The sequence below is a fragment of the Kryptolebias marmoratus genome, linkage group LG10 (assembly GCF_001649575.2).
Source record: "Kryptolebias marmoratus isolate JLee-2015 linkage group LG10, ASM164957v2, whole genome shotgun sequence".
Classification (NCBI taxonomy): Eukaryota; Metazoa; Chordata; class Actinopteri; order Cyprinodontiformes; family Rivulidae; genus Kryptolebias; species Kryptolebias marmoratus.
This window is the reverse complement of record NC_051439.1, coordinates 7676967-7703318: the sequence shown is the minus strand read 5'-3', so window position 1 is coordinate 7703318 and position 26352 is coordinate 7676967. Positions and strand designations below refer to the sequence as shown.

The window sequence follows — 26352 nt, the reverse complement described above, 5'->3', positions numbered from 1 at the left end:
TAGAGGGGGAACCGATTATTTCAGACGGCTGAAATATTTGGTTCCCCCCCTGGTAACTTTTGCAAAAAAAAACCCAAATGTCTCCAAATTCACAGGACTTGTTGTCCATGATGAGAGGAATAAACACAGTTAAAGACTTGTTGGTAAATTAACTGGTTGTTGGATAATTAATTATCTAAATAACATTCAACCCGAATGTTATTTAGATAAAAGTAAAATACCACTTCAGGCGGAGAAAACCGCCTGAATAATAAAAATATTACAACAGTTCACTGCAAACCCATATGATGCACTCGATCCACTACAGATTACATGCAGTCTAACACCAATTAGGTGTTGTGATGAGAAGCTATTTTATTTTCTGTTTTTCAAGAGTTCAGTTCAGACACGTAAGGTCCAACTTTCTGAGACCTGTTTAAACTTTAAATTATGTTTCTGCTGTGAAGTATGTCTGTGCTGTAGAGCTCCAAACAGGGCTTCTCATTTGTCACCAAAATCTCATTGAGTTGCACATTTTGTTGGATAATTTGCATGTTTTATTTCAAAGCTGTGAAATAAGCACTGTGAAAAGCACAAGGGTGCTTTCATGCTTATTTATTAGCACTTTTATTAATTGTAGAACACAAAGAACACAAAGGTGCACATGGACAATCCCAAGACATTTTTTTTTCTGGTTTTCAAGGAGAAAATAAGTACCATCCGCTATACTTCAATCTGTAAAGCTCTCTTTCCCTTTTTTTGTAAAGTGCAAATAAAGATCAAAACAAATTCACTCATTTTGATCATAGTTTATTAGAAACTTTCTTTGCAGAACATATGCAAAAAGCCAAACAATATAAGTTTCACAATACAACGCAAACCAAAATCCTGGAAGAGAGTCCAAGCATCTCTTGAAAATTTCAATATTCTTAACAATACTCAAACCTACATAACTTAAATTAAGGATTTTAGAGCATCCACACATAATTTTTACAGTGTGACAGAAACAGACTCAATAATAGTAATAATAAAATCTAAACATTATGAAATTATATTTATTCTTATCATGTAGTGAGCAAATCTAACATACTGTACAAGCCATAAACATGTGTATGAATATAGGCCACATCCATGAGGCTTATGGACAGATGACAATATCCAGTTACTACAATATTAAATGCACCTGGAGTAGTGTTAGGATGTGAATAGCAACTAAATATTACCTTTATCAATAAAAATAAACAAGCTTATTTTATACATTACGCCTATAAAGGTGTTCGGATTAGTATTATCTTTCTGAAAAATCTTGCAGAACCATTTTAGAGAAACTAATGCTTTGCTTTGGAGGAGTTGTACAACCAAATGACCAGAATTCTTAACACCTGTGAAAAGCGTCAAGTATCAGGTAACAGGCCACTGAAAGCTGGACAACACACTGGTCCTGTTCACAGTAATCTATTGGCTCGGCAAAACAGAAAAAAAAATCCCTTTTTACTCCTCTGAGTAAATGCTTAATCATATGATGCACTTCCTTTTTCCATTTCAAATCATCACATGGCCAATTCACTTTACAACAGAAAAAAAAAACAGGAGAACATGTTTCTTACATAATCTAGCAGGTTTGATTGTTTAAAAGCGAAGACGCTGCGTTGGCTTCAATCAGTTCCTAACAAAAGCGAACTGTTTCCTGCATCATGAGCAACATGCTCCGAATCTGATCCACCTGGTGGGACTTCTGCATTTTAAAGGGGCCGGTGGAAATTATCTCCAAGGTTTTCATCCTCAAAGAGTTTTACATATTGTAAAACTAAAAATCCTACGACAAGGCTTAAAAAAAAACGTGTCACCTTCCAGAGGGGTGTTGTGCAACATGCAAAGTATCTGCTTCAGTTTGGCTAATTCTGTCGAAACAGAAGCAAAACAAATAAAATATTTAGGAAAATGTTCTGCTGTACATGAGTTTCCCCTTCATCCCAGATCAACATCAACCATCCGGCTCGGAGCAGCACAACGGTTTCTTATTCTAACACACTAATTATGCTCCCGAGCTAATTACAGTGTTACACAAGTTGTGTAAAAAACAAGAACATTTAGCTTTTTCTTTTCTTAAAATCATTTTTGTTAATCAAATTACTTAGAGCGCATTTATTGCTGCCTCAGTGACATAACTTTCTTGTAGTTTTAAATTTTCCATTTATGTCTACTCCATTTTGGATCTCTCCATCTTGGTTTTCAAGATTTCCTAGAAGACAGACACAGACATTAATAATGCACGTGCAGCAGTCTCACAGTAAAATGAGGGTAAGTTAAACGTCTGCAGAAGGATCTCTTCAAAGCCAGTATCTCACTGGGATGCGGCTGGAGATTAAAATTGTGAGACGGTAGGCAAATCTTCTGTCATAGTCTCATTATTTGTTTGTGACAGAGCACCCACTGAGCTGAGTGGCCAGTTTTTGAAAACCATGTCCTTTTTTATGTGCACGGCTTTAAAAGCTGTACCGTTGGCCGTGCACATTATTTTGTTGCCCACTTTCGCCCAAATTTAGCTTGCTTTGTACCCACTTTAGCAACAACCCCCAGGTTTATGATTTAATCTACTAGAATACACTTAACAAATAGGGAAAAGCAGATTTGGACCAGTTATTATTTATCCTTGGCGTGGTTAGACATTCGGGGCTGTAGCTCTAGATGTTTTCTGTGTGACCCTGGATTTTAAGCCAAAAAAAAAAATAAATCATGCATTAAGCTCCTAAAATTCTCAAGCAGGGTTGGCTGTGCTTTCTCTACAAGCATAATCTGCTTCAATATACCTGCGCTAGGAGTATTTACGCACCCATTGCAGGAGTTGGAGAAAACAAACTAAATGTAGGTTAATACTTAGTGTGGTGTTATTGCAGCCGTGGACATTTAAGGGCATCACAGACCAGCGGTGGCTATGGATCAGTGGTTAGAGCAATCATACTCCAACGAGAGTTAGAGGTTTGATTCCTGGCAGCAGACATGTCAAAGTGTCCATGGGCAAAACTTGGAACCCCTCATGGCCTCAGATGTGCCCCTTCAGCGTTTAAATGTAATCTAAAGCACTGATTGGTCTCTATAGAAGGATGTATTCAGATTAGTTGTGTAGAGTGCTGTATGAATGTGTGTGGATGGCTAAATGAGGGCACAGATTGTGTTGTAAAGCACTTTGTGTGGCCTAGTTTGCCAGAAAGGTGTCTATTTACATGTTATTTTTCTGTTGGCCATGGCAAAACGCTATTACTCCTATAGTTTTTCCAATTATGTGGGGAGGCGAGCCCTGACTGGCGTCAGGAACTCAGTCAGTGTGGGTGTGACTCAGTTCAGGGACAGTGGCAGGTGGGGATTTTGACTGGGACAGTACACGCGTCAAATGCTGCCCGCCATCAGTGAGATACTGGTTTCCATAAAATGTGGGGAGAATCATGGGACTGGGACAAGAGGAAAAAGACCTCACCTCTTCCTCATCAAGCATTACTGGAAGAGCTCTGTATGGAATAAAAATAGTAGAGAGGGTGGCGTCATGCACTTCAAGACTTAAAAAAAAAAAAAAAAAAACATTTTAAGACATTCTTTTAAGGTTTGCTTTGAATTTTACCCACTAATCTCTAGTCTTAGCTGCATTTCATCCATTTCTTTAAGAATGTAATTATGTTTTAATGTTGATCTAGTTACGCGTCTTTGCAGAACTTTAGCCAAAAATAACAATGTGAAACTTTTAGGGGACACTTTTAAAGAAGCCCTGAGAGAACAGAGGTCGTGGCTAAGAGAGGAACATCGCAAATTGATCTACTTCACTTACACATCAGCAACAGACGTAGGAATGTTCTCCTCAACCCATTTCATGTCCTCGTCCTGACAAAAACAGAGATTAGAAAGAAACTGGAGCCTGAAAAACAGGGCTGAAGGTAGAAAGAAGGCAGCAGAGGACAATAAACCCACCTCTTTACTCAACAGTTTTTGGGAGCCATTAGTGTCAGGCTTCGAGCCTCTCATCTTCATCCCTTCTGTAAATAAAAACAAAAAGAAAAACACCAGCTGAGATCCCATGTAAGTCACATGACCAATATCATGATCACAAAAGAACATTGTTATCGATCTTTTCTTTTAAATTGCCAGAAAAGACATTTTTGATGGATAATTTCTGAATATCTGTGTGAGAACCTTGAGATCATGCTTTCTGTGGCAATAACTTGTACTATAAACCACCACAAATAAAATAAAAGGTTATGAATCTAAAATAAGCTGTAAGCAAATCAATGTGGTTTCTTGTTGAGTATTAAATAAAAACTGTCCAGTCAAAGTACAAATCTTCTAAAAACACAAACCAATCACAGACATCCACAGCAGTTGGCTGAATAGATACTGTTATGCAACACAGATATTTTCAGAGAAAATAAGCAGATTTACTGAATCTTTTTGGAAAAAGGAGGCCAAGCAGCAGATTTGGGAAATTTAATCAACTTTTTACAGGAACTGGAATCTTCTAATTAGGCTGACAATGAGTTTACCTACTGCTCCCACTTATTTACTTACATATAATATTTGATAATATTTTCTAAAAGTCGTTTTAAATAACAGACGTGTTTGTATTTTGATAAATAAAAAGGTATAAAAAAAAACTGTCTCTCACTCTGTGATGTCATCCTTCATATATTTTTCTTGCACCAATTATGTTTATTTCAAGGACTGTTTAGCCAAATTAATACTTGTCTGTTTTTGAAAAGAAAACCAACCAAAAGCTTCATTCATCATTGGCTCTTTAGCCTCATCTTCTTCATCATCTTCATCAATAAGAGGGGAATGAGAGAACCTAGGAGGAATAAGAACACGAGATGAAACCTAAAGTGAATTATGTATTAGTTTGGACGTTTTAGTGCACTGGGGTCAGCTCAAGCCTCTGACCTCTGGCTGTTAGCAGACGGCCGCAGCAGCACCATGATGACCAGCAGAATGGTGGAAAACAGGAGACGCCAGAAAGCATCGTCCACCCATAAGTCCCGCCAACTCTAGAAACAGAAGGTAAACAGGAAGCAGGGTAAGCAGGCTCACTTTTCTCCTCTGAACACAGTAAACAGAATGTTCAAAGGAAAAAAAGCAACAAAAGGAAATGCAGGAAAAACTTTATCTGCACTGAAGAAACAAAACAAAACTGACCCTCTGACAGTCGACCAGCCTGAAGACTTTGGTGGTCCAGATGATAAATATGATGGAAGCTGAAAACACAAAGTAAACAGAAATGTGATTCTGATCTTTGTAAACATTCTGCTAAAGTAAAGAAGTCCACAAAACTCCCAAAAATAAAAAAACATTTTAACACATCAGTAAAATGTGTGAAATAAAACTAATCAAGTGCTTTAAAAGAATTTACCATATATAACCTCTCATTAAAGGTTTGATTTATCTGTACAGTAAATAAAACCCCAATTGTGAAAAAGTTGGGATGTTGTGTAAAAATTAAATCTCAAAAACTCATATTTTATTCACAGTGGAACGCAGTAATGTTTAAATTAAGAAAGTGTGCAGTTTTTAGGAAAAAAAGGTTATTTAGAATTTTATGTCAGCAACACGTCAAGGTTTATCAGGTCCATGTTTCCTCTGTGAAGCCTCTCCTCTTCTAACATCAGTCTGTAAACATCTAGGAACTGAGGAGAGCAGCTGCTGGAGGTTTTAGAGGGAATGTTGTCCCATTCTGCTCTGATGGAGGATTCTAGCTGCTCAACAATCCTGAGTCTTTGCTGGTGAGAGGTCTGGACTGCAGGCAGGTCAGTTCAGCTCCTGGACTCTTCTACTATGAAGCCATGCTGCTGGAATGATGCAGTCTGAGGTTTAACATTGACTTGATGAAATATGCAAGACCGTCTGGATGGGAGAATATGTTGTTCTAAAACCTGGATATACTTTTCTGCACTGATGGTGCCTTGCCAGATGTGTAAGCTGCCCATTCCAGAGGCACTAATGTACCCCATACTATCAGAGAGGCAAGGTTTTGAACTGAGTACTGATAACACTCTTTAGTACAGAGGACATGGCTTTCATAGTTTCCAAAAGGAATTTCATATTTTGGTTCCTCTGACCACAGATCAGTTCTCCTCTGTCCCTCAGTCCATTTTAAATGAGCTTTGGTCCAGAGAAGACAGCAGTGTTTCTGGATGGTGTTCACATCTGGCTTCTTCTTTGCTTGATAGAGCTTTAAGCAGCATTAGTGGATGGTACAGTGAGCTGTGTTTACAGGAAGTGTTCCTGAGTCCATGCAGTGATGTCCAGAACAGAATTGGGATTGGTTAACCTGCTTAAGCCCAAATGGTTGAGTAATAGGGAAAACCCCATCACAAGGTTTTTGTTATACTTTTCAAACTGTTACAAACTCTATGTTAAACTACAGCATTTACTTAATCATTTGAAGTATTTTACCAATAATAAAACCTAAAGCACGTATAATTCAATTTTTTACATATTCAGTGAATTTCGATATAACCCCAATAATCCCTCCTTGTAGTTTTATTTAAACAGCTTCAACTCACCGACAACAAAAAAGATGAGCGTGTTAGTGAAGTGCTGATATAAAGAGAGCTTCACCACATTTCTGCGGAGCTTCAAGAGGCGAGTCGTTTGAGAGAGGCTGATGAAAATGTGGCCGCTAGTCAAGGAGAGTGTTGTGTGTACACATGGAAATAATGCGCATGAACGGGACAATTCCTGATCAGGTCTGAGAAGAACTTTTAGGTTGGCTGAGTAAAGGATATCCACCACATGACACAGGAGTCGATGAGGGAGAGGCTGAGGTTAGCCACGAGCGCGACCGTGCCGTAGAAACCCTGCAGGAAAAAAAAAAGAGGAAACTTTCTAAACATCGTTGATTGAAAAATTAGAAAAAAGCAGTAATCTGAACACTTTTAAAGATTAAAGAAACAATCTACATCTCCTACATTCTCTTATCCCATGCTTGTATAATCATTGCTTAATTTGCTGTAGAGTTGCATCTCGTGTTGAAAACTGGTCTTAAATCAGACTATTATAATTAGTCCACCTCCTGCAGTCTGAATACCTGTGTGAACAACACCAACACATTCTAAGACGAGTTAGGAAGTGAGCAATTTAACAATATATACGTACAGTATATTATTTTTTTTAAAGGTGATTGTATTTATTATTTGATATGAAAGGGATCTCCCACTTTCTATTATCATTAAAGAAGCTGCAGAAACTTTATTGGTCACAAAACATCTGAGCAGCTTTATTGCTGGGTATTTTAACTACAAAAAATTATTTTAAGTGTGAAGATTTCACCTTCAATTTTATCACCTTTCACTAAATTATATTTTTGGTTCTGAAAAGCATCATAAAATCCATATTTAGTCACCCCTGTCACTCTCAGGACACCGTCCACAGAGGAGAAGAGAAGGTACAGAAGCCCGACAGCAACCAGACGGTGCACCGTGGTACCCAGCCTCGGTCTGCAAGAGGAAGGCAAGTTTCAGAGTGCATTAACAACAAACTAGAAACAATAAACCCTTCATTTTAAATGGGAACGAGCGGAGATACTCTCAAAAAGTATTTTTCAAAGGGTCAAACTTTACTTGACGATGCCATAGCCGAGACTGACGATAAGGACCAGGATTCGAGCCAGGGATCTTTTGAGTGCAGAGAGCAGCTCAGCAAAAATCACGGCGCCAAGAACTGCAAACAGAAACAACACGATGACCGCGACCGACGAATTCCGCTGCGAGAACTAAACAAAGCAAACGATGTCAGACGCAAGAAAGCGCGTCCAGCTGGCCCGACCGTAGTCTCCTTTGTAACGGATGCTCTGGTACTCGGAGTAGAACACGGCTTTCTCCAGCATGCCGAGGATGATGACGGCGCCGATCCAGAACTGGATCCGCAGCAGGTCCCTCCAGTAGCAGGCGCACCAGAAGAGCCAGAGCGCCCCGAACAGCACGTACACGATGCACATGACCATGAAGAACTGTGACGGGCGGGAAAAAAAAGACCTCACAGCTTCAAAGGATTCACTAAAACTCAAAGACACAATAACAAGATGAATGTAGATTAAAGGTCCATTATCCTCAGTAAAAAATCGTGCTACATACTATCATTAGAGGCCAGTCTGCTGGGGAGGAGTAGTCATGTGGTCCTTTCATCTCTACTTTCACTGGGGATCAAGAAGAAATCTGTTACTTGAGTTAAGATTTTTATCATAAGCCGATTTCTTTTCTGTAAACAGTATATAAGATTCTACAAATTCTGAAAAAGTTGAGACATTGTGTAAAAATGTGATGACTTGCAAACCTCACTTTATTCACAATGAAACGTAGTAAACATATCAAATGTTTCAACTAGGAAACTGCACCGTTTTTATGGGGGAAAAAAGCTAATTTTGAATCTGATGACAGCAATATGTCTCAGAAAAGGTGGGATGGGTCATCAAAAAGCCTGCAACTAATTAGGTTAATTGTCAACAGGTCAGTAAGAGGACTGGGTATAAAAAGAGCATTTTAGAGAGGCTGAATGTTTAAGAAGTAAAGATGGGCAGAGGTTCACCAGTCTGTGAAAAACTGTCTTAAAAGAGTGGGACAATTTCAGAATATTGTTTCCCAATTAAGGATTGGGAAGACTTTAAATAAGCCATCATCTACAGTTCATAAAATCATTAAGCTGCACTTAAATGATAAATCTCAATGGTCTGAAATGTTTAGTCTGTTCCAACTATTTTGAGATGTGTTGCTGCCATCAAATTCAAAATTACCTTATTGTTTCCTAAAAATGGTGCAATTTCTCAGATTAAACATTTGATATTGTTACTATGTTCTGCTGTTAATAAAATCAGGAATCATGAGATTTGCAGGTCATTTCATTCTGTTTTAATTTTCATTTTATACAATGTTCCAACGTTTTTAGAACTGGAGTTGTAAAAAGTCTTTGTGAAAAACGATTCCTTCTCACTTGTGAAAGCAAAACTGAGCTGCTCAGCTGCGATGTCTTCATCATCGAGTCCACGAATCTGCACCTTCACGATGAACAGATAGGGACCGTCCTCCCAGGCTTTGGCGACTGCACCGACATCCTGAAAAAAAACAGAGTTTAGTATCTTGACTGTAAAAACTACAACTGTTTTAGTTAGAAATCCCCAGATCTATGCGTTGGGACAAATAAAGCTAATAAAATCAATATCTAAAAAATACGAATATAATGACTATTTTGATTGTTGTTTTGGTTCGATGTTCTCAACACGTGCCTCACCGGCTTGTCAGGCCAAGAAAAAGTCTGATTTGACGGGTCACTCTAAGAAGAAAGGCACAGTTTCAGTGAAAATCAATAAATGAACAAATCTGGGAGTTCAGAATAATGTCAGTATGATTAATTACCCACCTTTGGGCTGGACAGTGGCTGATAAGGGTTAAAGTCTGCAAAATAAACCTGTAAAAATCAGGAAAAAGGTAGAAACAAACATTTAAAAAGCTCAAAATGCAGCAATAAACACGTTGTAAATGGGATGCTGTATACAAACCCTATGAAAGGCAAACTGACCTTTGGCATGAAGAGGGAGGAGCAGTTTTCGAAGTACATGTAGCCCTGACTGTAGAAGCCGCTCCATCCGTCTTTCAACATGTGGTCCATGCCGAACATGTTCATCGCTTTGTTGTCCTTCGGAGAAACACGACGGGAAGAAAGTCAGCCAGTCCGCTCCATCCTGTTCGGGTTTTCTAAACAAGCTGTGACTTTTCATCTGGTTGATTTCAGATTCACTTCAGCAGCACGTCGTATACATCAGAAACAACGACAAGGCAAAGCTTGTTAACGACATGCTTTCGTCCTTGATGGATAAATTTCAGGATGTCGTGGATTGTTGGATCGTGCCGTGGATCCGCAGCGAGCTGCAGGCGATCCGAACACATCTCAGCTCCTTGAGCCTTTGTCCAACTTCGAGAGTTTGACATGCTTAAGGACAAAGAGCCGGAGATCGCATAGAAAAAGGAGCTAAAGGCTAAAGCTGGATTCATACTCCACGAGAAGAGAAGAAATCTGCTCTTGCAGGCGTAGCTGTGTGACAGTAATTGCGTCATTTTGTTCTCCTAGGAGCTTCGAGCGCTCATTCAGGGCACAAGGTCCGGACAGAACCTATTGTCAACTATTGTCTGGCTTTTTTGCGGGTATTTTTATGTGGATTCATTTTCAGCCGCTCAGCTGAGGAGCAGCTGGTCGAGGCTGTTAGAGAAAACAGCCAATTGTTCCAGCAAAACTTATAAAGTTAGTGGAACGGCGAAGAACTCGTGGAAGGCGATATCTCAGTTACTGCGCATGGAGGAGACCACGCAGAGACACAGATGGCTCTCCGTGGCCGTGCTGGCCAGGAGGAAGGTCGCCTGGGTCGGGCGGCGGAGGGACACGTTCCCTTTGTTCGCTCGTTACTGTGCGCCGTCTGTCGGAAACGTCGGCGGTCCCTTCGTGACAAGTTCGCAAATGCCAAACGGCCGTCTCAGTCTGTCGGATAAAAAGGTCCGCTCGCGGTGAGGGAAGCGAAGCTCTGAGCGGAGAGGCCAGCGGGGAAGAAATCTGTTCTGGCGCCGAGGGAGGAATTCCCCAAGAGGTCTGCGCTGCTGTTTCTGCTCGTGTATGAACCCAGCGTAGGAACTCACTTGATGACAGAGATATCAGCTGCAGTGACTCACAGACTGATGACACAAGGAGGCAAAACCTCAACGAGTGAATATCTGCAACCATTTCTTATATTTATGTCAATAACACAAACACCGATGTCCCCCGCCGCTGAGGGTCGTGAATACTAAATGTTTGGTACTTGATGAGGGTTTTTCTCGACTGGAATTAAACAGGACATACAAATATACGTCCTTTAGTGTTAATATTGTTTGATTAAGACATTCAAACAGGCTGAACTCTCCTGCGGTGTCCAACGGTGTTTAGCTGCACGGACATGTTTGCCACTGAAACTAAGTTTAGAGAAAGTTTTTCCACAAGGGATGAAGTCTTACATTACATCTTTGCTGATAAAGTCTTGGAGGGAGGATAAAGTTATTTTACAGAAATGATAATTTGCTGTCCGAGGCGGCGCAGAGTGACGTATCCTGACGAGCGGAGGGAGCAATTTTATCCGCCACCAGAGCCAGAGGGTGGCCAATAAATTAATCTACAGCCACCAAATCATTTGAGGAAACTCTATAGTTTCCTCAAATAAATGGGGTGGCCATCTTGGATTTTGACGTGGCAACCCAATTTTTGATAGCGACCTTACTTATGCCTAGACGCATCCTTGCACCAAAATGGAAGTCGGTACGTCGCTTATTTTTCAAGTTATCCAGCTCACAAGATGAACCGAACGGAGGGTATTTCCAAGTCTCCTCTTTGTGTTGCAATGGGGGACAATTAAAGGCCTAGCACGCCTTGAGGGAATGCATATTGCCGGCCTTTCAGCTGTAGATGTATGTCTGATGATTATGTCCTGAACGTTTCATTAAAATCCACCCAGCGGTTCATGAGATATTTTGCCTAAAGCCCGACAGAGTTGACTCCAAACAGTTATTGGTAAAATTGTCAACAAAGGCATCAACAAACAGAGGTCGCGCTCACCGGGGTGTTGAAGACCTCATTGTAACAAACCGAGGAGCGCAGGTACCAGCTGATGTTAAAGGCCAGGTTTCTGTCACACGACCCCGAATCGTTCTGAACTGCAGAAAGAAGAGAGGACGTTTCTCAGAGGGTGGCCGACTGACTTACTGGGCTGTAAACACACGCAGAACGTAAACTGGGGCAGGGCTTAATGGGGGAAAAAAAATGATTAAGTAAGTAAATAATGCACAGAATAACAGAACGTACTGGTAATACAGCCTTCAGAATGAATTATTCAAAAGGTTTCAAAAGGTTTTTCCCACTGCGAGCAAAACAAATGTGCTCATTTTTAAAACAAACATCTAGAAAAAAAAAAAAACAACAAAAAGCTGCGATGGCTACTTACACCTCATAAATATGGTGGTGTTGGCGTACAGCGTCTTTCGAAACACTGCCTCTCTTGTCTGAAAACACAGCAGAGGAAGACTTCAGGTTACACAACATGTCATCAGCAACCAGGACTCGTTCCTGGTCCTCGGGTTTTAAACGAGAATTAAAGCGATGGAGTCTGGTATGTGTGAGGGTACGTGATTGTTGATCTGAATATAATGACGCAAATGATACAGAAGCACCCACAAACATGTATGCAATCAAAGTGACTACTAGTTGTGCCACTGCCCACATTTGTCGTGCTGCTCTGGAGCGTACAGGTGTGTTAACACAATGCCAGGGTTAGAAAGGCATCAGCAATGACCTTAGAGAAGCAGCTGAAAAAGGGTTAAAGGTCATTGCCAAACATTTTGGGGTCCATCAGTCAACAGAGAGAGAAGTGATGAACGAGTGGAAAACTCTTGGGTTTTATCCCAGACTCTACAGGACACAAGACTTCTGGATCAGTGTCCTTTAGACTGATGAGCCCAAAGTAGAGACGTTTACCCACAATGCATAGCAGCATATATGGAGAAAACCAAACGCAACATGTCAGCAGAAACACCTCGTACCAACTGTCAGGCACGGTTGTGGAGGGGTGATGATTTGGGCTTGTTTTGCAGCCACAGGACCTGAGCTCCTCTGTGGACCAAACGTGAGGACATCTGTCCCACAGCTGAAGGTGGGACCCAACTGGGTCAAGACGCAACAGAACAACGATCCAAAAACACAGCAGAACAGTGCTGCACCGTTAAAGTTAAAGGACCTCAGACTGACTGAAATGCTGCGACGGGACCTTCAAACAGCCGTGAATTAATCAGCGCCTGCAAACCTCAATGACCTGCAGCTACGCTGGAAAGAAGAGTGGGCCAAAAAGTCCTCCACAGCTCTGTGAAAGACTGATGAAGTCACACAGAAAACAACTACTTCAAATTGTTGCTCTGAAGGAGGCTCTGCGTGGGACAGAATCACGAGGCGAACACACAGCTTTTCCATTTTGACTCAGTTTAATAAAAAATGACACGAGAAATTCTGTGTATTTTTGTGCACTTGAGGCTGGATTTCAATAATTTTAGAACCTGGTTAAGACCAGATCATTTACATGTTGTCCTTCTGTCATTATGTTTCTTTTTCCCTTCCCTGTATTTAATCAAACTCCTACATCAGAGCTTTAACTACAATCAAATTAGTATAATTTGATACTTTGGGAAGGATTTTTTGTATTTTTTTTCCCCAATTTCAAGCATAAATTATTATAGAACTTTGACAGAGGTGTCCCTTAACCACACTTTGGACAGCTGCTAATCATTCACTAACTAATGACCGGATAAATAACCTTTATCATAACAACAAGGCCTACTCTCCTTTACATCACCCATCATTCTCCCAGAAGGTGCCATAATAACAGAATTTCCTTTACTTTCGAGAGGCAATATGTCACATTTTCTTTATCTAAAAGAAGAAAAAAAACAAAAGCAGTATGCACCGTTCTGAACCTAACATGGAGAAATAAGAAGCACATTTATTCAGACTAAAAGCGTCCTAAATGTTCACGACAGGTGGCCCATACAACCGAGAGGTGTTCTAGCTGCTAGTTAGCTTCCTCAGCTACCAGCTGCTGCAGATTTAGCACAGCAGGCTAAGCAATATGTGCACAAATGTCTGCACTGGAGCTACAGCACTGACCGAGTTGATGCTCACGCTCCACACAGAAATCTCCGCCGCTCTCCCGACATGGACAAATACAGCGAAAAGCAGCAAACATGACCGACGCTGCACAGCAGCTGGCATCTTCACTTGAAATTTTACTACAGGTCAGATCGTCAGACTAATCCGCCTCCAGGTCCGGCTGGTCGCTCGCTGTAGTTTCGCCATCTGTCCACCAGAGGGCGACAAAGATGTAGTTCAGCGCCTTGTCCACCAAAGGGCGACAGAGAACACACAATAAACAAGCCTTTATCATTGTCCGTGTGTTTTGTTTGTTAGCAAAATATCTCATGAACCACTGGACGGGTTTTATTGAAACTTTCAGAATGAACCTCTACAACTGATTATTTTTTGGAGCCAACCCAATTAAATATGAGCCTAAAATGGCTATAAGTCAGTCAGATTTACAAATATCGAGCTAAATTTTGATGTGGTAGTAGTTGAGAGTCATTCCAAACATATACTCTGAGCGTGACATCAACATGAGATGAGCTTATTTTGAAACTCTGGTATGATAGGCGGAGGGCGATATGCATTCCTTCGTATAATGCTTTTCATTTCAATGTTTTAGGACACATTTCTTTGTTTAGTAAGGATATTACTATGCTTTATATTGAGTTTAGATGTTATAAACAGATGTACTTTTTTACTATTTTTAAATTTTATTTATTTATTTTATTTTAATAAGTTAAACTAATTTTAAGCTATCAGACAGGAAAGAAGAAAAAGAAAACTTTCATTGCAAATTTAGGGTTCTCAACAATAAATTATCATTTTATTATGAATTAAAATTAAAAAAATATATAATGTATTTACAAAAACAAGTTTTGTAGTTTACAAAATCTTGGCTGTCCTATTAGTTCTTCCTAATAGTCTTTTTGGTTTGTTTATTTTTTCTTTATTTCTTTTCAAATTTTTGATGATTTTTGGTTCTTAATAGCTCAGTTTGTATTTTGTTCTTAATGAAAGTCATAAGAATACTTTGCATTAGCCAGATGTTTTTCTTAATTTTTGAACGATTTAAACAAATAATAATAAAATAAATTTAAATTTTCTTTGGGTAGGAGACGAGATAAAGTGTGCAGATAGAAGTTAGACTTGAGTTTGGTTGTCATCTTCAGCTTATTGGCAACAATTTTAATAGCCTAAATATCATTTTTTGTCACATTTATTTTTTAAGCGTATTTTTAATCGTGTGCATAACTTTAACTGTATAGATCCACTCTTGTCAGTGAGGTAAAAATAAAGTTTTAAAAAAAGTATTTTAATGTTTGTTATAATCTAGACTTTCTGACTCCCCACCAAGGAAAATTCTGTTTATTTATTTGTTTTCAACTGCTTAAAATGAAAAAGAAACAGTGTTAAGGAGAAAAAATCCAGGATACACAACCATAAACTGTACCTCTGCAGGGACGGTCTGCAGGGTGTCGCAGGGTGCTGTTTATTTTGAAAATCCGAACCGGAAGTGTGTCTGGTTGTCGCGGATTGGATGCAGTCACTTCCTGTTGCCGCTGTCGCTCACGCTTCACGAGGCAGTAATAATTCAAACTAATAATAATATTAATGATAATAATGTATTGAGTGTTAACTGAAGGGACGGCTGTGAAGTGCTTCTGTTTTTATCTGCGTTTGTTTAAAATGGCGGAAGAGAGTCAGCCCGATTTTAGGTACAAACGCTGTTTTTGACTTTTGTTGACCTTTGACATTTCCGGTTTGAACCAAGCTGGAACCAATGAAAACATCTGCCACTGAACCCCAGACACCAAAATCAATCTGTTTGTCTAAATGTACTGCTCATTAATTGTCAGCTTGTTTGTTTACACTTAGAGAGGGTTGGAGAAGTCATCTGCTTGTTGTCGCCCGCCGACGAAAGGATAAGGCGGGCGATTATGTTTTTGCTCAAGTCTGTTAGCAAAAAATCTGACGAACCGATTAAGAGATTTTATTGAAACTTACAGGAAGTAATCACTGAATGTACATATGCAACTGATTAACTTTTGGAGTCAATCTGATTCAAAATGGCTGCCACAGCTAGCTGACCTTGGAGAACACAAAAATGGCTCCAGCTCAGTCAGTTTTACAGATATTTAGCTAAAAGTTGGTGTGGTAGTATACACAATATAGTATAGTATACACCAAGTGCTACTTATTGCATGAGATCTTTACTTAAAACTAACATTTCCCGTTTGAGACAACCCTGTTTGTCTGTTAGTGAAATATCTCATGAACCACTGAATGGATTTTAATGAAACCTTGTGAAAGTAATAATTTAAAGCACATCTACAACTGATTAACTTTTGGAGTCAGTCCAATTAAAGATGGCTACCACAGCTAATCAACATTGTCAAACACTAAAAGGATTATAATTCAGTCACCTTTACAGATATTGAGACTAAATTTGATGTGGTAGTAGCTGAGAGTCATTAATAAAACATATTCTGAGCGTGACATCTCTCGATGTATTGTATAAGCTTGCACGTAATGTTAAATTCAAGGTTTGACCTAAACAGCTCCAATTCTTATTTCTCAGCATAAGATCTTAGTCTAAGACTCCCACATGAAAGGTGTTGGGCAATATGCAATTAATTAATTTATGTATGTATATATGTGGAATATGTTTACCATAAGTTGAACTCATCTGTGAAAGTGTTTGAGTCTATTTCAATTTTTTTTGTCTGTGTTTTTCCCTCAATCCTCAGTGTGGTCCCCGATGATGATAAGAAGGACATGTTCAAGAAAAGTGAGAATGTTGCTTTTTACAGGTATGTTAACCATCGTGACGTTATTACAATGTGAACTACTTGTGAAGTACTTTTCAGGCTGCGCACAATAAAGCGGATTAAGGGTGTTCAGTATGATTTGTGCATCAGTGTACAGAATATTCACTGAAGCTCTCTGCTGAAATTGTCCCTTCTGAGGCGACAGATGCAGGGTCCCAACATGAGGCACCGAGCCCTTTTAGAGACCATGGTGCTCACAGAGACGGGCGCTCACTTTGAATTGTTGGAACAAAACACGCAGGTCGGTCTTACTGTCAAATCACACATATCTTTATGTACGTTTAATATCATTTTTATGAAAAGTTGTTCAAGTTTTACAGAGGTCTTTTTAAAGTGTGAAATTTCCAGAAACCTGCATTATTAAATCCTATTAAAGTTGTAATATATGAGGGATAAAAAGATTTATTTGTCTTCATGCTCACGTCTTTCTACAGACCAGACTGCTTCTTTCTTTGTCACCTTGCAAACAAAACACTGTGAGGATACTAATAGATGAACTGCAGCCCATCAAAGCTCGCTACAGAGTCGCAGACGTGATGACCGGAGAACCTCAGAGCGAGCAGTAGGAGATACATCTTCTCCGTCGTGATTCAGATCCTCGCCTGCATGTTGCATGTTTGTGTTTACTGGCAGGGAAAGAAAGAAAAAAACGCAGCCAGTTTTGTCTGAATGCCTGTGTCTGCATGTGAGCAAGTGTGTTTGTCTGCCACGTTAGCAAAATATGTCATGAACCAGCGGACGTTTTAATGAAACTTTCAGAACGTGAACCTCTACAACTGATCAATTATTGGAGGTAACCCAATTCACATAGGCAGTGCATTAAAATAAAGTGTATTTCCACACTTTTGAGTGGTTTTTAACCCTAAATGTGAGGTGTTGATGGATTAGTTTTCCATCCATCGTTTTTCTGTGACTGCTGTAGCCATTGGACGGTGGTCGATCTTTTTTGCCTCCCATCTGACAGGTTGAGAGTGGAGAGGCGGACGAAGGATTTTGTCACCCTCTCCTGGTCTTCAGGACACCACCAGCTCTGCGTGTGGTGTTCCCCCTTCCGGCTGGAGGTCCTGCGCGGGCGTGACGTGATGGTCACGTTTAACTCTCAAGGCAAGCTGTGGTTCGAAAGACTCCGAGATCCTTCCAGGTGAGGTGCGCAGGGAGGAGGCGATTACTCACAAAACAGATAATCAACCGTATTAATCCACTTTCCAAATATTTTCCGTTTCGTAATCTTCCTCTGGGCCTCGTCCCGCGGTAGCGAGGTAAGACAGTCATGAGAAAATTAAAGGAGCAGTATAAGTTTCCTCTTGAACCTTAATCTGATCTATGACCTTCTTTCTGCTTGTGTCGCAGACAAATTCATTATGGAAGGAGACTTTCCAGAAGTTCGTGGATACGAAGGCTAATGGTTTGTGCCCATTTTATCGTTTACATATTTGCTGACTGAGTGTAATGTCTTATATCGAACTATATGACATTTAGTTTGTCAGTGTGATCAAAGATGCTCATTGGAAAGTCCCGAAGCCCGGTCAAAACAAATTCATAAAGTAAGAAACAAAATCTGCACAATATTTATAGTTCATGTGTCCTTTTAATTAAAAACCTGGGAGCAAAATCCGCGATCGGCAGCCAGCTATCACATAAGTTTGTTTTTTATTGTTGCTTACGCTAATATGTTCATTAAGAGTTCACAAACCGTACTTACTGTGTATTTTAATATTTGTTGTGCGCCTTTAGGTCCGAGCAGCGTGGGTGCAGACCTCAGCCTTCATGGGTTCAGGCACGTCTACGGGATACCAGAACACTCAGACGCACTGCAGCTCAGAGACACAACGTACAGTCTCATTGTTACATCTTTAATTTATTTAAGTCATTTGGATTCAGTTTTGTTTCTTAGATTTACAGCTGTTATAAAGCCTCCTTCCTTCCACAGAGATGGTGAACCCTACCGGCTGTATAACTTGGATGTCTTTGCGTATGAGCTGTACAGTCGCCTGGGCCTGTACGGGTCCGTGCCACTGCTGGTGGCTCATAAACCAGACAGGACTTTTGGAGTATTTTGGCTGAATGCATCAGAGACCTTTGTGAACATACATCAGTCCCCTGTGGATCATCAGGTAATCCCTCTTCAGGAATATTGGCTACTTAAAGTGACCATGACAGTGAAGAAGTTTCATTTTAGTCAAACCACTATTGTTTTTTTTAAATAAATCCTCCAAGTCTCATACATCTGTTTCCGACCTCCTACTCTTTCCTCTGTCACACAGGATGAGCAAACGCCCCCCGTGAAAAGGAGGCGGGTGCAGCCTCAGACCGACGTCCACTGGCTCTCAGAGAGCGGTGTGATTGACTGCACGGTTCTGCTCGGGCCCGGCCCGCAGCAGCTCTTCAGCCAGTACGCTCAGCTCACAGGTGCAACGCAGGATTTAATTTAGCACCTCCCAAAGAAGAGCAAAAGAAACAAATTCTCTCGTCCCTGTGTTTCAGGGTATCAAGCCCTGCCCCCGCTGTTCGCCCTCGGGTACCACCAGTGCCGCTGGAACTACACCGACGAGGCGGACGTGAAGGCTGTGGACGCGGGGTTCGATCGCCACGATATCCCCTACGATGTCATCTGGCTGGACATCGAGCACACAGACGGGAAACGTTACTTCACCTGGGACCCTGCTGTGTTTCCTGAACCGCTCGAGCTTCAGCACCATTTAGAGAAAAAGAACCGGAAGGTCGGATTAGGGCGCCAAACCTGCAGCACTTACAACAGTTCCTTGTCTCATTTGCTCTTTTTCTTGCATGTTTCTTTTAGATGGTTGTGATAAGTGATCCCCACATCAAGGTTGATCCTGATTGGTCTTTATACCGTGAGGCCAGAGACGGGGGACATTTTGTTAAGGACAGAGAGGGACAGATCTACCGGGGCTCATGCTGGCCAGGTAATGTTTGACTTACTGCAGAGTTTAACAGAAGATTTGGACAAATCTTATATTTAGTAAATACTAAAGTGTCTTTTGCATTTGAACAAGTAAAGAATATTACCAAGTTTGAAGGGACAGAGTAACTTTGTCCCTTTTTTGTCAGAAGATGATCTCAGCGTAAAACTCTGGCATGTATGGCAGCGGGTGATATGCATTCCTGCAGTATTTTTTATGTTGCAACTAGAGATTAAGTTAACTTTTCTCACAGGTGAGTCTTCATACCTTGATTTCAGCAGTCCGGTAACTCGATCCTGGTACTCCAGGTGCTTCAGCTTGGATAAATACAAGGTGATTATCAATAATGACCATTCTTGTTCAAAGCAGAGGGAATCTCTGATAAAAGCTGATTTTTTTCTTACTCTGATGGAAAAATGAATGAAGACTGAAGACTTATTCAACATTAACATTGTTATTTTCCCCTTTTTTATATGTTTTTGCAATCAAAATCTGCATACTTTGAGTTATATTTTAGCCGTTCATACATCAAAACATTCAGCTCATTCAGGAGATGGGTGCTATGAGTTTTGGCTTTTTAAACTTTTATACTTTTTAAAACATTAATCTTTATTTGCATATCTTTCTCCACAGAAATACATTGAGATCTTTTCAAAACCCTCAAAACATTGTTCTCTGAAATCTGCTTCAGCTTACTTGCTCTTCTTATGCTCTTTTTAGCTCTTAGCTAGCCTTTTGCTACTTTTAGCTGTTATGCTTCTTGTTCCCTTAATTTCAGCTTCTGCAAAAAAAATCATCAAAGTCATTCAACCCTCAGAATTCACATTATACTTTTGAAGAAATGCAGTTTCTCTAGTTTGCAAATAATTTAATCGCAGTTAAAGTTGAATAATCAGGACAACCTTATCTGTAGCTTTTAATAAAATAAAATCTTTCGTGGTTTCTCCGTCATTATTTAAGTTTTCACAGAATGCATGTGTTTTGTTTGTTCTTCTCCTTTTAAATTAACACTGTCTGCTGAGGACATTAAATCCTGACTCGACCCTTTTTATTTGAACGTGTTCGTGTCTGACGGAGGGATCGACACCATCGTTGTTTGTGTGGAACGATATGAACGAGCCGTCTGTTTTCGATGGTCCGGAGAAGACGATGTCAAAGGACGCAGTGCATCATGGGGGCTGGGAGCATCGAGATTTACACAACCTGTACGGCTTTTACCAGGCAAGTCTGCTCAGTGATTTAAGCGTAAATCCTAATACACTTTAGGTGTTTTCTTTTGAAATGAACATTTTATTTTTATTGACTAAGGTAACGTCAGGTAATTTTGTTTTCTCACAGCACATGGCTACAGTGGAGGGTCTGATAACTCGCTCAGGAGGCTTGGAGAGGCCGTTCGTCCTTTCCCGCTCTTTCTTCGCAGGGTCACAGAGATTCGGTGAGTTATTTGCATCGAAAACTGTTACAATCATCTCTTAAGGTTTCTGTATGGATCCCTAATGGTGCCGTTTGTTTCTGCTGACCTTATTTGGGACGCAGGAGCAATATGGACCGGTGACAACGTAGCCAGCTGGGAGTATCTGAAGATTTCTATCCCAATGGTTTTGTCTCTGAGCTTGGCAGGCATCGCGTTTTGTGGAGGTAATCTTTTTCTCTGTGTCTTTTCGTTTATCTTGTGAGAGCCGCTGGACAAATTTTAATCAAATTTGCAGGAAGTAGTCATTGAATGCACGCCTACGACTGATTAACTTTTGGAGTCAACCAGATTCATATGGCCGCCACAGCCAACCAACCGTAGCAAACATAAAAATGGTAAAATCTCAGTCAGTTTTACAAATATTAAGTTAAAATTCGATGTAGTAGTCAATGAGTCATTCACAACACGTACTCTGTCTGTGACATCTTGTTATATCGCATGAGATTGCACATCACATAATTTTAAGGTCTGAACAAATCATATCAGTTTTCAACATAACATGACCTCAGTTCAAAACTCTGGCATGAAAGGTGGCGGGTGATATGCATTCTTTCAAGTATTGCTACGCTTTTAGTTAGTGGTTGTCGTATTTTGCTTATGTGGCTTTTTTTCCTCCTGCCGTATGACCCCGAATATTCCTTGTTCTTGTTTCAGCTGATGTTGGCGGGTTCGTTCAGGATCCAGAGCCAGAGTTGTTGGTGCGCTGGTACCAGGCCGCGGCCTTGCAGCCGTTTTTCCGAGGTCACTCCGCAATAGTGACTAAACGGCGTGAACCCTGGCTTTTTGGGGAAGAAGTCACGGCAGCTATCCGCACCGTGATCCAGCAAAGGCAAGGATGTCCGAAACATGTGATGAGCCACTCATTGCTGGAAATCCTAGAGTCATGTTCAGTTGTTTCACTCCAGCTGAAACGGTTTACCTATCACACCTAAAACGCAGAAAACAAATGCTCATGTTGAGGCTGAGTTATGGTGATTATCAGTGGTTTTGGCAGAATGACCCAGAAAAAAATGACTTGAATGTCTATTATTGTTGTGATAACTTAATTATGTGAAGGTCATGTTTGTCATGTGATTGTTAAATAATTACTCTCCAGCTGTCAATCCTTGAGCACTTTGTTTATTCTGTATATGCTGATCTAATAGTCACACTACTGCTTTCCTGTTTTAATTTTCTGTACGTTTTATGGATTGTAACTATTACAGCATACTTTCAGCTATTTCAGAAACTCAGGTGTCAAAACATTCAACTCGTTCAGGACAGTAAAGCAGTGACTTTTGGTTTCTGTAACTTATATGTATAAAGTATTATTTAGCTTCATTTACATTTTTTCCTCAAAGAAATACATTGAAATCTTTGTTCTGAAATCGGCTTATGCATATTTATTTTATTTTTCATTTTCTATCCACTGTTTTGCTAATTTGAATGTTTATTGACTGTTCTGCTGGTCTTAGCTTTAAGCGAATGTTTAGATAATTTGAGATTTTAGCTCTTGTTCTGCTGCTTTTAGCTGTTTTGCTATTTTTGGCTTCTACTTACTGTTTTGCAATATTTAGTTGTTAGCTACTGTTCTGTTGTTTTTCTTCTTTTGATTTGCTAATTTTGGCTTTTTTCTATTAGTTTTGACTTTAACATTTCAGTTTCAGTTTTTTCAACAAAATTCAGCAGTCATTTAGCATTCACACTGCAATATTTGATTAAAAAAAACTAATAAGAGTGGAGAAAACACATGAAGGATCACTTGGTGGATATTTGACACTAAGCTGAACAAACTCTCCTCTGGTCTCAGGTACTGTTTGCTGCCATACTGGTACACACTTTTCCACAACGCTCACACCTCTGGACTGCCTCCGGTCAGGTTAGTGTTGCTGCCACCTGCTGTTCAGTAACGGTACTGCAACTGCACAGATATCCAGTCAGCTATCATCGTGCGGATTGAACACGCTGAAACGCTAAAAGATTATTCCCAACACATGCTGTGGGTGTAACGTCTCGTGATACTGCATGAGATTGCACAGTGTAATTTTCAAGGTTTGACCAAATTTGTCAACACATGATTTTAGTCTAAAACTCTGTCTTAAAAAGAAGGTTCATATGTTGCCTTTGCCTTTACCTACCACATAGGAAGCTTGTTGAATTGTGGGACTAACAAATGGTTTTACTCCACAGGCCTCTGTGGGTGGAGTTTCCAAAAGAAGAAAAGACTTTCACAGAGGACACCCAGTACATGATTGGTGATGAACCCTTTATATTTGCAGTAACATACAGTATAGCCTTAAACTTCTGCACGTTTAGTTTTGTGAGTCGAATCGTGTTTTGTTTTACGCAGGGGGAGCCCTGCTAGCCTGTCCTGTAACAGAACCAGGAGTTCAAGAGGTCAAAATCTTTCTTCCTGGTTGTGCTGAGGTAAAGGACTCACCAGGTGTTTGTTATAATATTATTATATGTTTGTGTTACACTTTGTTGCAGATGTTATTTACAGGTTGTTTTTTTCCTCTTAGATCTGGTATGACATCTGCTCTGGTAAGGCGTACAAAGGAGACAGGACTTTGATTCTTCCCGTCACCCTGGACACAGTTAGTGTTTCATTTCAGCACAGCCTAGCGTACACTGGAGTGTCGTAGTTCTCATACAGATAGGTTAGAGTCAGTTTGATGTTTGCTCCGGACAGGTTCCGGTATTCCAGCGGGGCGGCTCAATGGTCTGTAGATCAGCAGGAAGCGGCACATGCATGGCTGACTTCCAACGGCTGCCTCTCGCTGTCACCGTGGCACTAAACTGTCAGGTAACAACTGAAGGAGTTGATGAATCTGATTTCCTGATATGTTGTCCTCATGTTCGTCCCATTTGTATTATGTATAAGATATGACTAATCACAGTTATGTCTGATCCCACGCAATGTGGCAAGATCTTGTGTGATCTGTTCACAGGATCGACTCCAACAAGTAATGCTGAAGTTTTAAAATCTTGTGCAATGAGTAGCACTTAGAGCAGGGGTCTGCAATCCTGGTCCTCGAGGGCCACTATCCTGCATGTTTTCCTTGTTTCTCTGCTCCAACACACCTGATTCAGTGGTTAAATCACCTCTTCATGTTGTGCAGAAGCCTGTTAATCACCCATTGATTCAAATCAGGTGAGTTGGAGCAGAGAAACAAGGAAAACATGCAGGATGGTGGCCCTCGAGGACCAGGATTGGAAACCACTGACTTCGAGTATGTGTTGTGATCGACTCTCAGCTACTACCATTCCAAGGTTTAGCGCAATGCCTGTAAAATTGGCTGATTTATAGCTATTTTTTGTTTTCTAAAATATGTTGACTGTGGCAGCCAGTTGAATTAAAAAACATTATCGTTCAGAACTTATTTTGTCTACATTGAAGATAAAGTTTAAAACTAACCAGACAAATCAATGAAAACATTTCAAAATGTTGTATCCTTACAATATTTTTATTACCTTGAAGTTGCAAGATGACAGATTTCTTTCCTGCACTAGCTGAGTAAAGTATGTTGATGCATTCAGGTTTGTGTTCATTTTTGATTAGTTAGTAAAGTAATGACTGTAGTGTGTTTTTACTGCAGGGCAGTGCTGATGGTGAACTGTACCTTGACGATGGCCACTCCTTTAAATACCGCGACCAAAAGGCCTTCTGTCTGCGCAGGTTCACCATGCTGTCGGGCCGTCTGCTCTCCCGGTGAGTCGCCCTCACTTCTTTAAAGAGTGTGAAACGTCACACCGAAAATGTTAAACTCCCAGATTCAGTCGAGACGGAACGATTTGCGAGCGTTGTGTCTCACTCGTGATGGTTTGATATCTGTTGCTGATGTTGCTTTTCACAGTCCTGCCGGTGAAGAAGGAACATTTGACTGTGAGACTGTCATACAGTCAGTCACCATCCTGGGGGTGAAGGACAAACCATCCACCGTCTCTGTCCATGTGCCGGGTGAGGAGCTTTGCGTTTGTTGTGATCAAGAGCACTCCTGTGGCTCCCGAATAACAGTAAAGCTTATGAAACCCTTCTTCAGCTGCTTGGTTCTGGGGTTTGTGCACGCTCGGATCACGGGCTCTTCCTGAGAATTGACTGGCTCATAGGTCCGAACATGAGCGAATCACAAGCCCTGTGTAGATACAGTATATACACCCTGATATTCATTTCCCTTTCGCTACAAATGTATCCGTGTCTATGCTTGTGTTGATGCGTTTACAGAAATTTCCTTATACCACGACTAAAAGCACAAGTTTCCCCAACAGTACTTTATGAGCATAAACATTTATAGATATACTTCCTGTGTGTCTGTGTGTGTTGTTTTATGATGACTAGCACACCAGAACTGTACTTATCTTTATTTCTTATATCAAACTAAAAAACATTCACTCCTTAAGCAGAGAAGAACTTTTTCTTTTGTATTCTGTCTGATGTTGTGCTGCTTCTTGCTGCCTTTTTGGATAATTAAACTAAACTAAATAAATAAAACTTCTTGTATATTGATCTATTGTTTTTCTGTCCTTAAAGACTAAACATCTTTTCTGTTTTATGACCAGGCACTGAAGACATGTCAGCTGCTTTTGAGTACTCTGAGGCCTGCTGCATGCTGACGGTGATCAGCCTGAACCTCAGGGTGGTGATGGACTGGGAAATACAGCTGAGTTAACGGTGGATAAGTTTTATTTTTGTCTGGGTTTCTGATTCACCTCAAGCCACACCTGTCTACTTAAAACTGAGTGGACAATTATTTGATGGTTTTTTCCGCCTCATGGAGTTTACTGTCACTTGTGGCGTTAACAAATAAATGTCCATGAAGCGGTAGATAGTTTGTCATTTTAAACAGCTTTGAACTTGAAATATTAGACCTTTTATTATAAACCATGAGATGACCAAATGCTTTCACATCCTGTAATTTCTTTTATCATTGTACTTTTTTAAGTTTAGCAGCAGAAAGACAAACATTAAAAGTAAAAAAAGGGACATTTTAAGCTTTAAACTGGGTTTATAACCATTTGTAATTCTGAAGCTTGAGCGAATCTTTCCTTTATTACAAGCATTTGTCTGACGTAGATTCTGTTGTCAGTCTTCTTTTTTTGTCTGCATATTGGAAAACTAAAACAAAGCATTTGAAATGCAAACAACATTGTTGTGTTATTGTGATGAGTGACCTGACCTGCTGTTTTACCCTCACATTTGCTTACTTTGGACTTGTACAAAAAAAATGCTTGAATAAGCCAAAATATTCTTTGAGACATCGTAATGGTTGAGGAAAAGATGACATGAATATATCTTATCAAATATAAATATGAAACTATGAAAATTGTTTTACCCATATATAATACTTATAAAACCTCAAAATACAAATAAAATTCAGGAAAAGTTGAAGAAAAATCAGTTTAAAGTGCGTCTTAAATTGCATTTTTGAGTTTAAGGTCTTCCAGACATAAAAAGTAACACAGATGTTTGTTTTTTTTCTCTTTCTATTTACTG

At 40.1% G+C, this 26352-nt stretch overlaps 2 protein-coding genes across 4 annotated transcripts; one reads left to right on the top strand and one right to left on the bottom strand.

Moving 5' to 3' along the window:
• Positions 1 to 773: 773 nt before the first annotated feature.
• On the bottom strand, positions 774 to 13861 carry LOC108237641 (transmembrane protein 87A). 2 transcript variants are annotated; one of them, XM_037977978.1, is made up of 20 exons: positions 13681 to 13861; positions 11972 to 12029; positions 11587 to 11684; positions 9529 to 9645; positions 9370 to 9417; positions 9241 to 9282; positions 8944 to 9064; positions 8091 to 8152; positions 7783 to 7966; positions 7578 to 7677; positions 7361 to 7454; positions 6744 to 6815; positions 6522 to 6630; positions 5155 to 5213; positions 4903 to 5006; positions 4734 to 4810; positions 3940 to 4004; positions 3800 to 3852; positions 3455 to 3533; positions 774 to 2221 (listed from the first exon to the last, which is right to left on the bottom strand). In XM_037977978.1, exons 1-20 carry the CDS (start codon positions 13783 to 13785, stop codon positions 2180 to 2182), a joined length of 1689 nt encoding a protein of 562 aa, XP_037833906.1. In that variant the 5' UTR covers positions 13786 to 13861; the 3' UTR covers positions 774 to 2179. The 2 variants fall into 2 exon arrangements, with proteins under 2 accessions (XP_037833906.1, XP_017274735.1); XM_017419246.3 differs by having other exon boundaries at positions 3455 to 3485.
• A 1320-nt stretch (positions 13862 to 15181) lies between these two features.
• Positions 15182 to 26244, top strand: ganc (glucosidase, alpha; neutral C). Of its 2 annotated transcripts, none has more exons than XM_017413793.3 (25): positions 15182 to 15368; positions 16401 to 16463; positions 16620 to 16722; positions 16916 to 17043; positions 17446 to 17622; positions 17737 to 17740; positions 17832 to 17886; positions 18216 to 18312; positions 18412 to 18595; positions 18746 to 18890; positions 18966 to 19201; positions 19282 to 19408; positions 19659 to 19738; positions 20483 to 20626; positions 20744 to 20840; positions 20942 to 21043; positions 21534 to 21708; positions 22669 to 22737; positions 23049 to 23113; positions 23209 to 23285; positions 23381 to 23455; positions 23551 to 23664; positions 24458 to 24570; positions 24716 to 24819; positions 25419 to 26244. In XM_017413793.3, exons 1-25 carry the CDS (start codon positions 15340 to 15342, stop codon positions 25526 to 25528), a joined length of 2673 nt encoding a protein of 890 aa, XP_017269282.1. In that variant the 5' UTR covers positions 15182 to 15339; the 3' UTR covers positions 25529 to 26244. The 2 variants fall into 2 exon arrangements, with proteins under 2 accessions (XP_017269282.1, XP_017269291.1); XM_017413802.3 differs by having other exon boundaries at positions 15187 to 15236.
• The last annotated feature ends 108 nt before the right edge of the window (positions 26245 to 26352 follow it).

Coding starts and splice junctions, on each gene's coding strand:
- ganc (XM_017413793.3), top strand. CDS start 15,340: ATGGCGGAAGAGAGTCAGCCCGATTTTAG. Junction 18,313..18,411: donor CTGCAGCTCAGAGACACAAC/GTACAGTCTCAT, acceptor TTCCTTCCACAG/AGATGGTGAACCCTACCGGC. Junction 23,286..23,380: donor TTCTTCCTGGTTGTGCTGAG/GTAAAGGACTCA, acceptor TTTTCCTCTTAG/ATCTGGTATGACATCTGCTC.
- LOC108237641 (XM_037977978.1), bottom strand. CDS start 13,785: ATGCCAGCTGCTGTGCAGCGTCGGTCATGTTTGCTGCTTTTCGCTGTA. Junction 9,283..9,369: donor AGCCACTGTCCAGCCCAAAG/GTGGGTAATTAA, acceptor CTTTCTTCTTAG/AGTGACCCGTCAAATCAGAC. Junction 8,153..8,943: donor GCTCAGTTTTGCTTTCACAA/GTGAGAAGGAAT, acceptor CTTGATCCCCAG/TGAAAGTAGAGATGAAAGGA.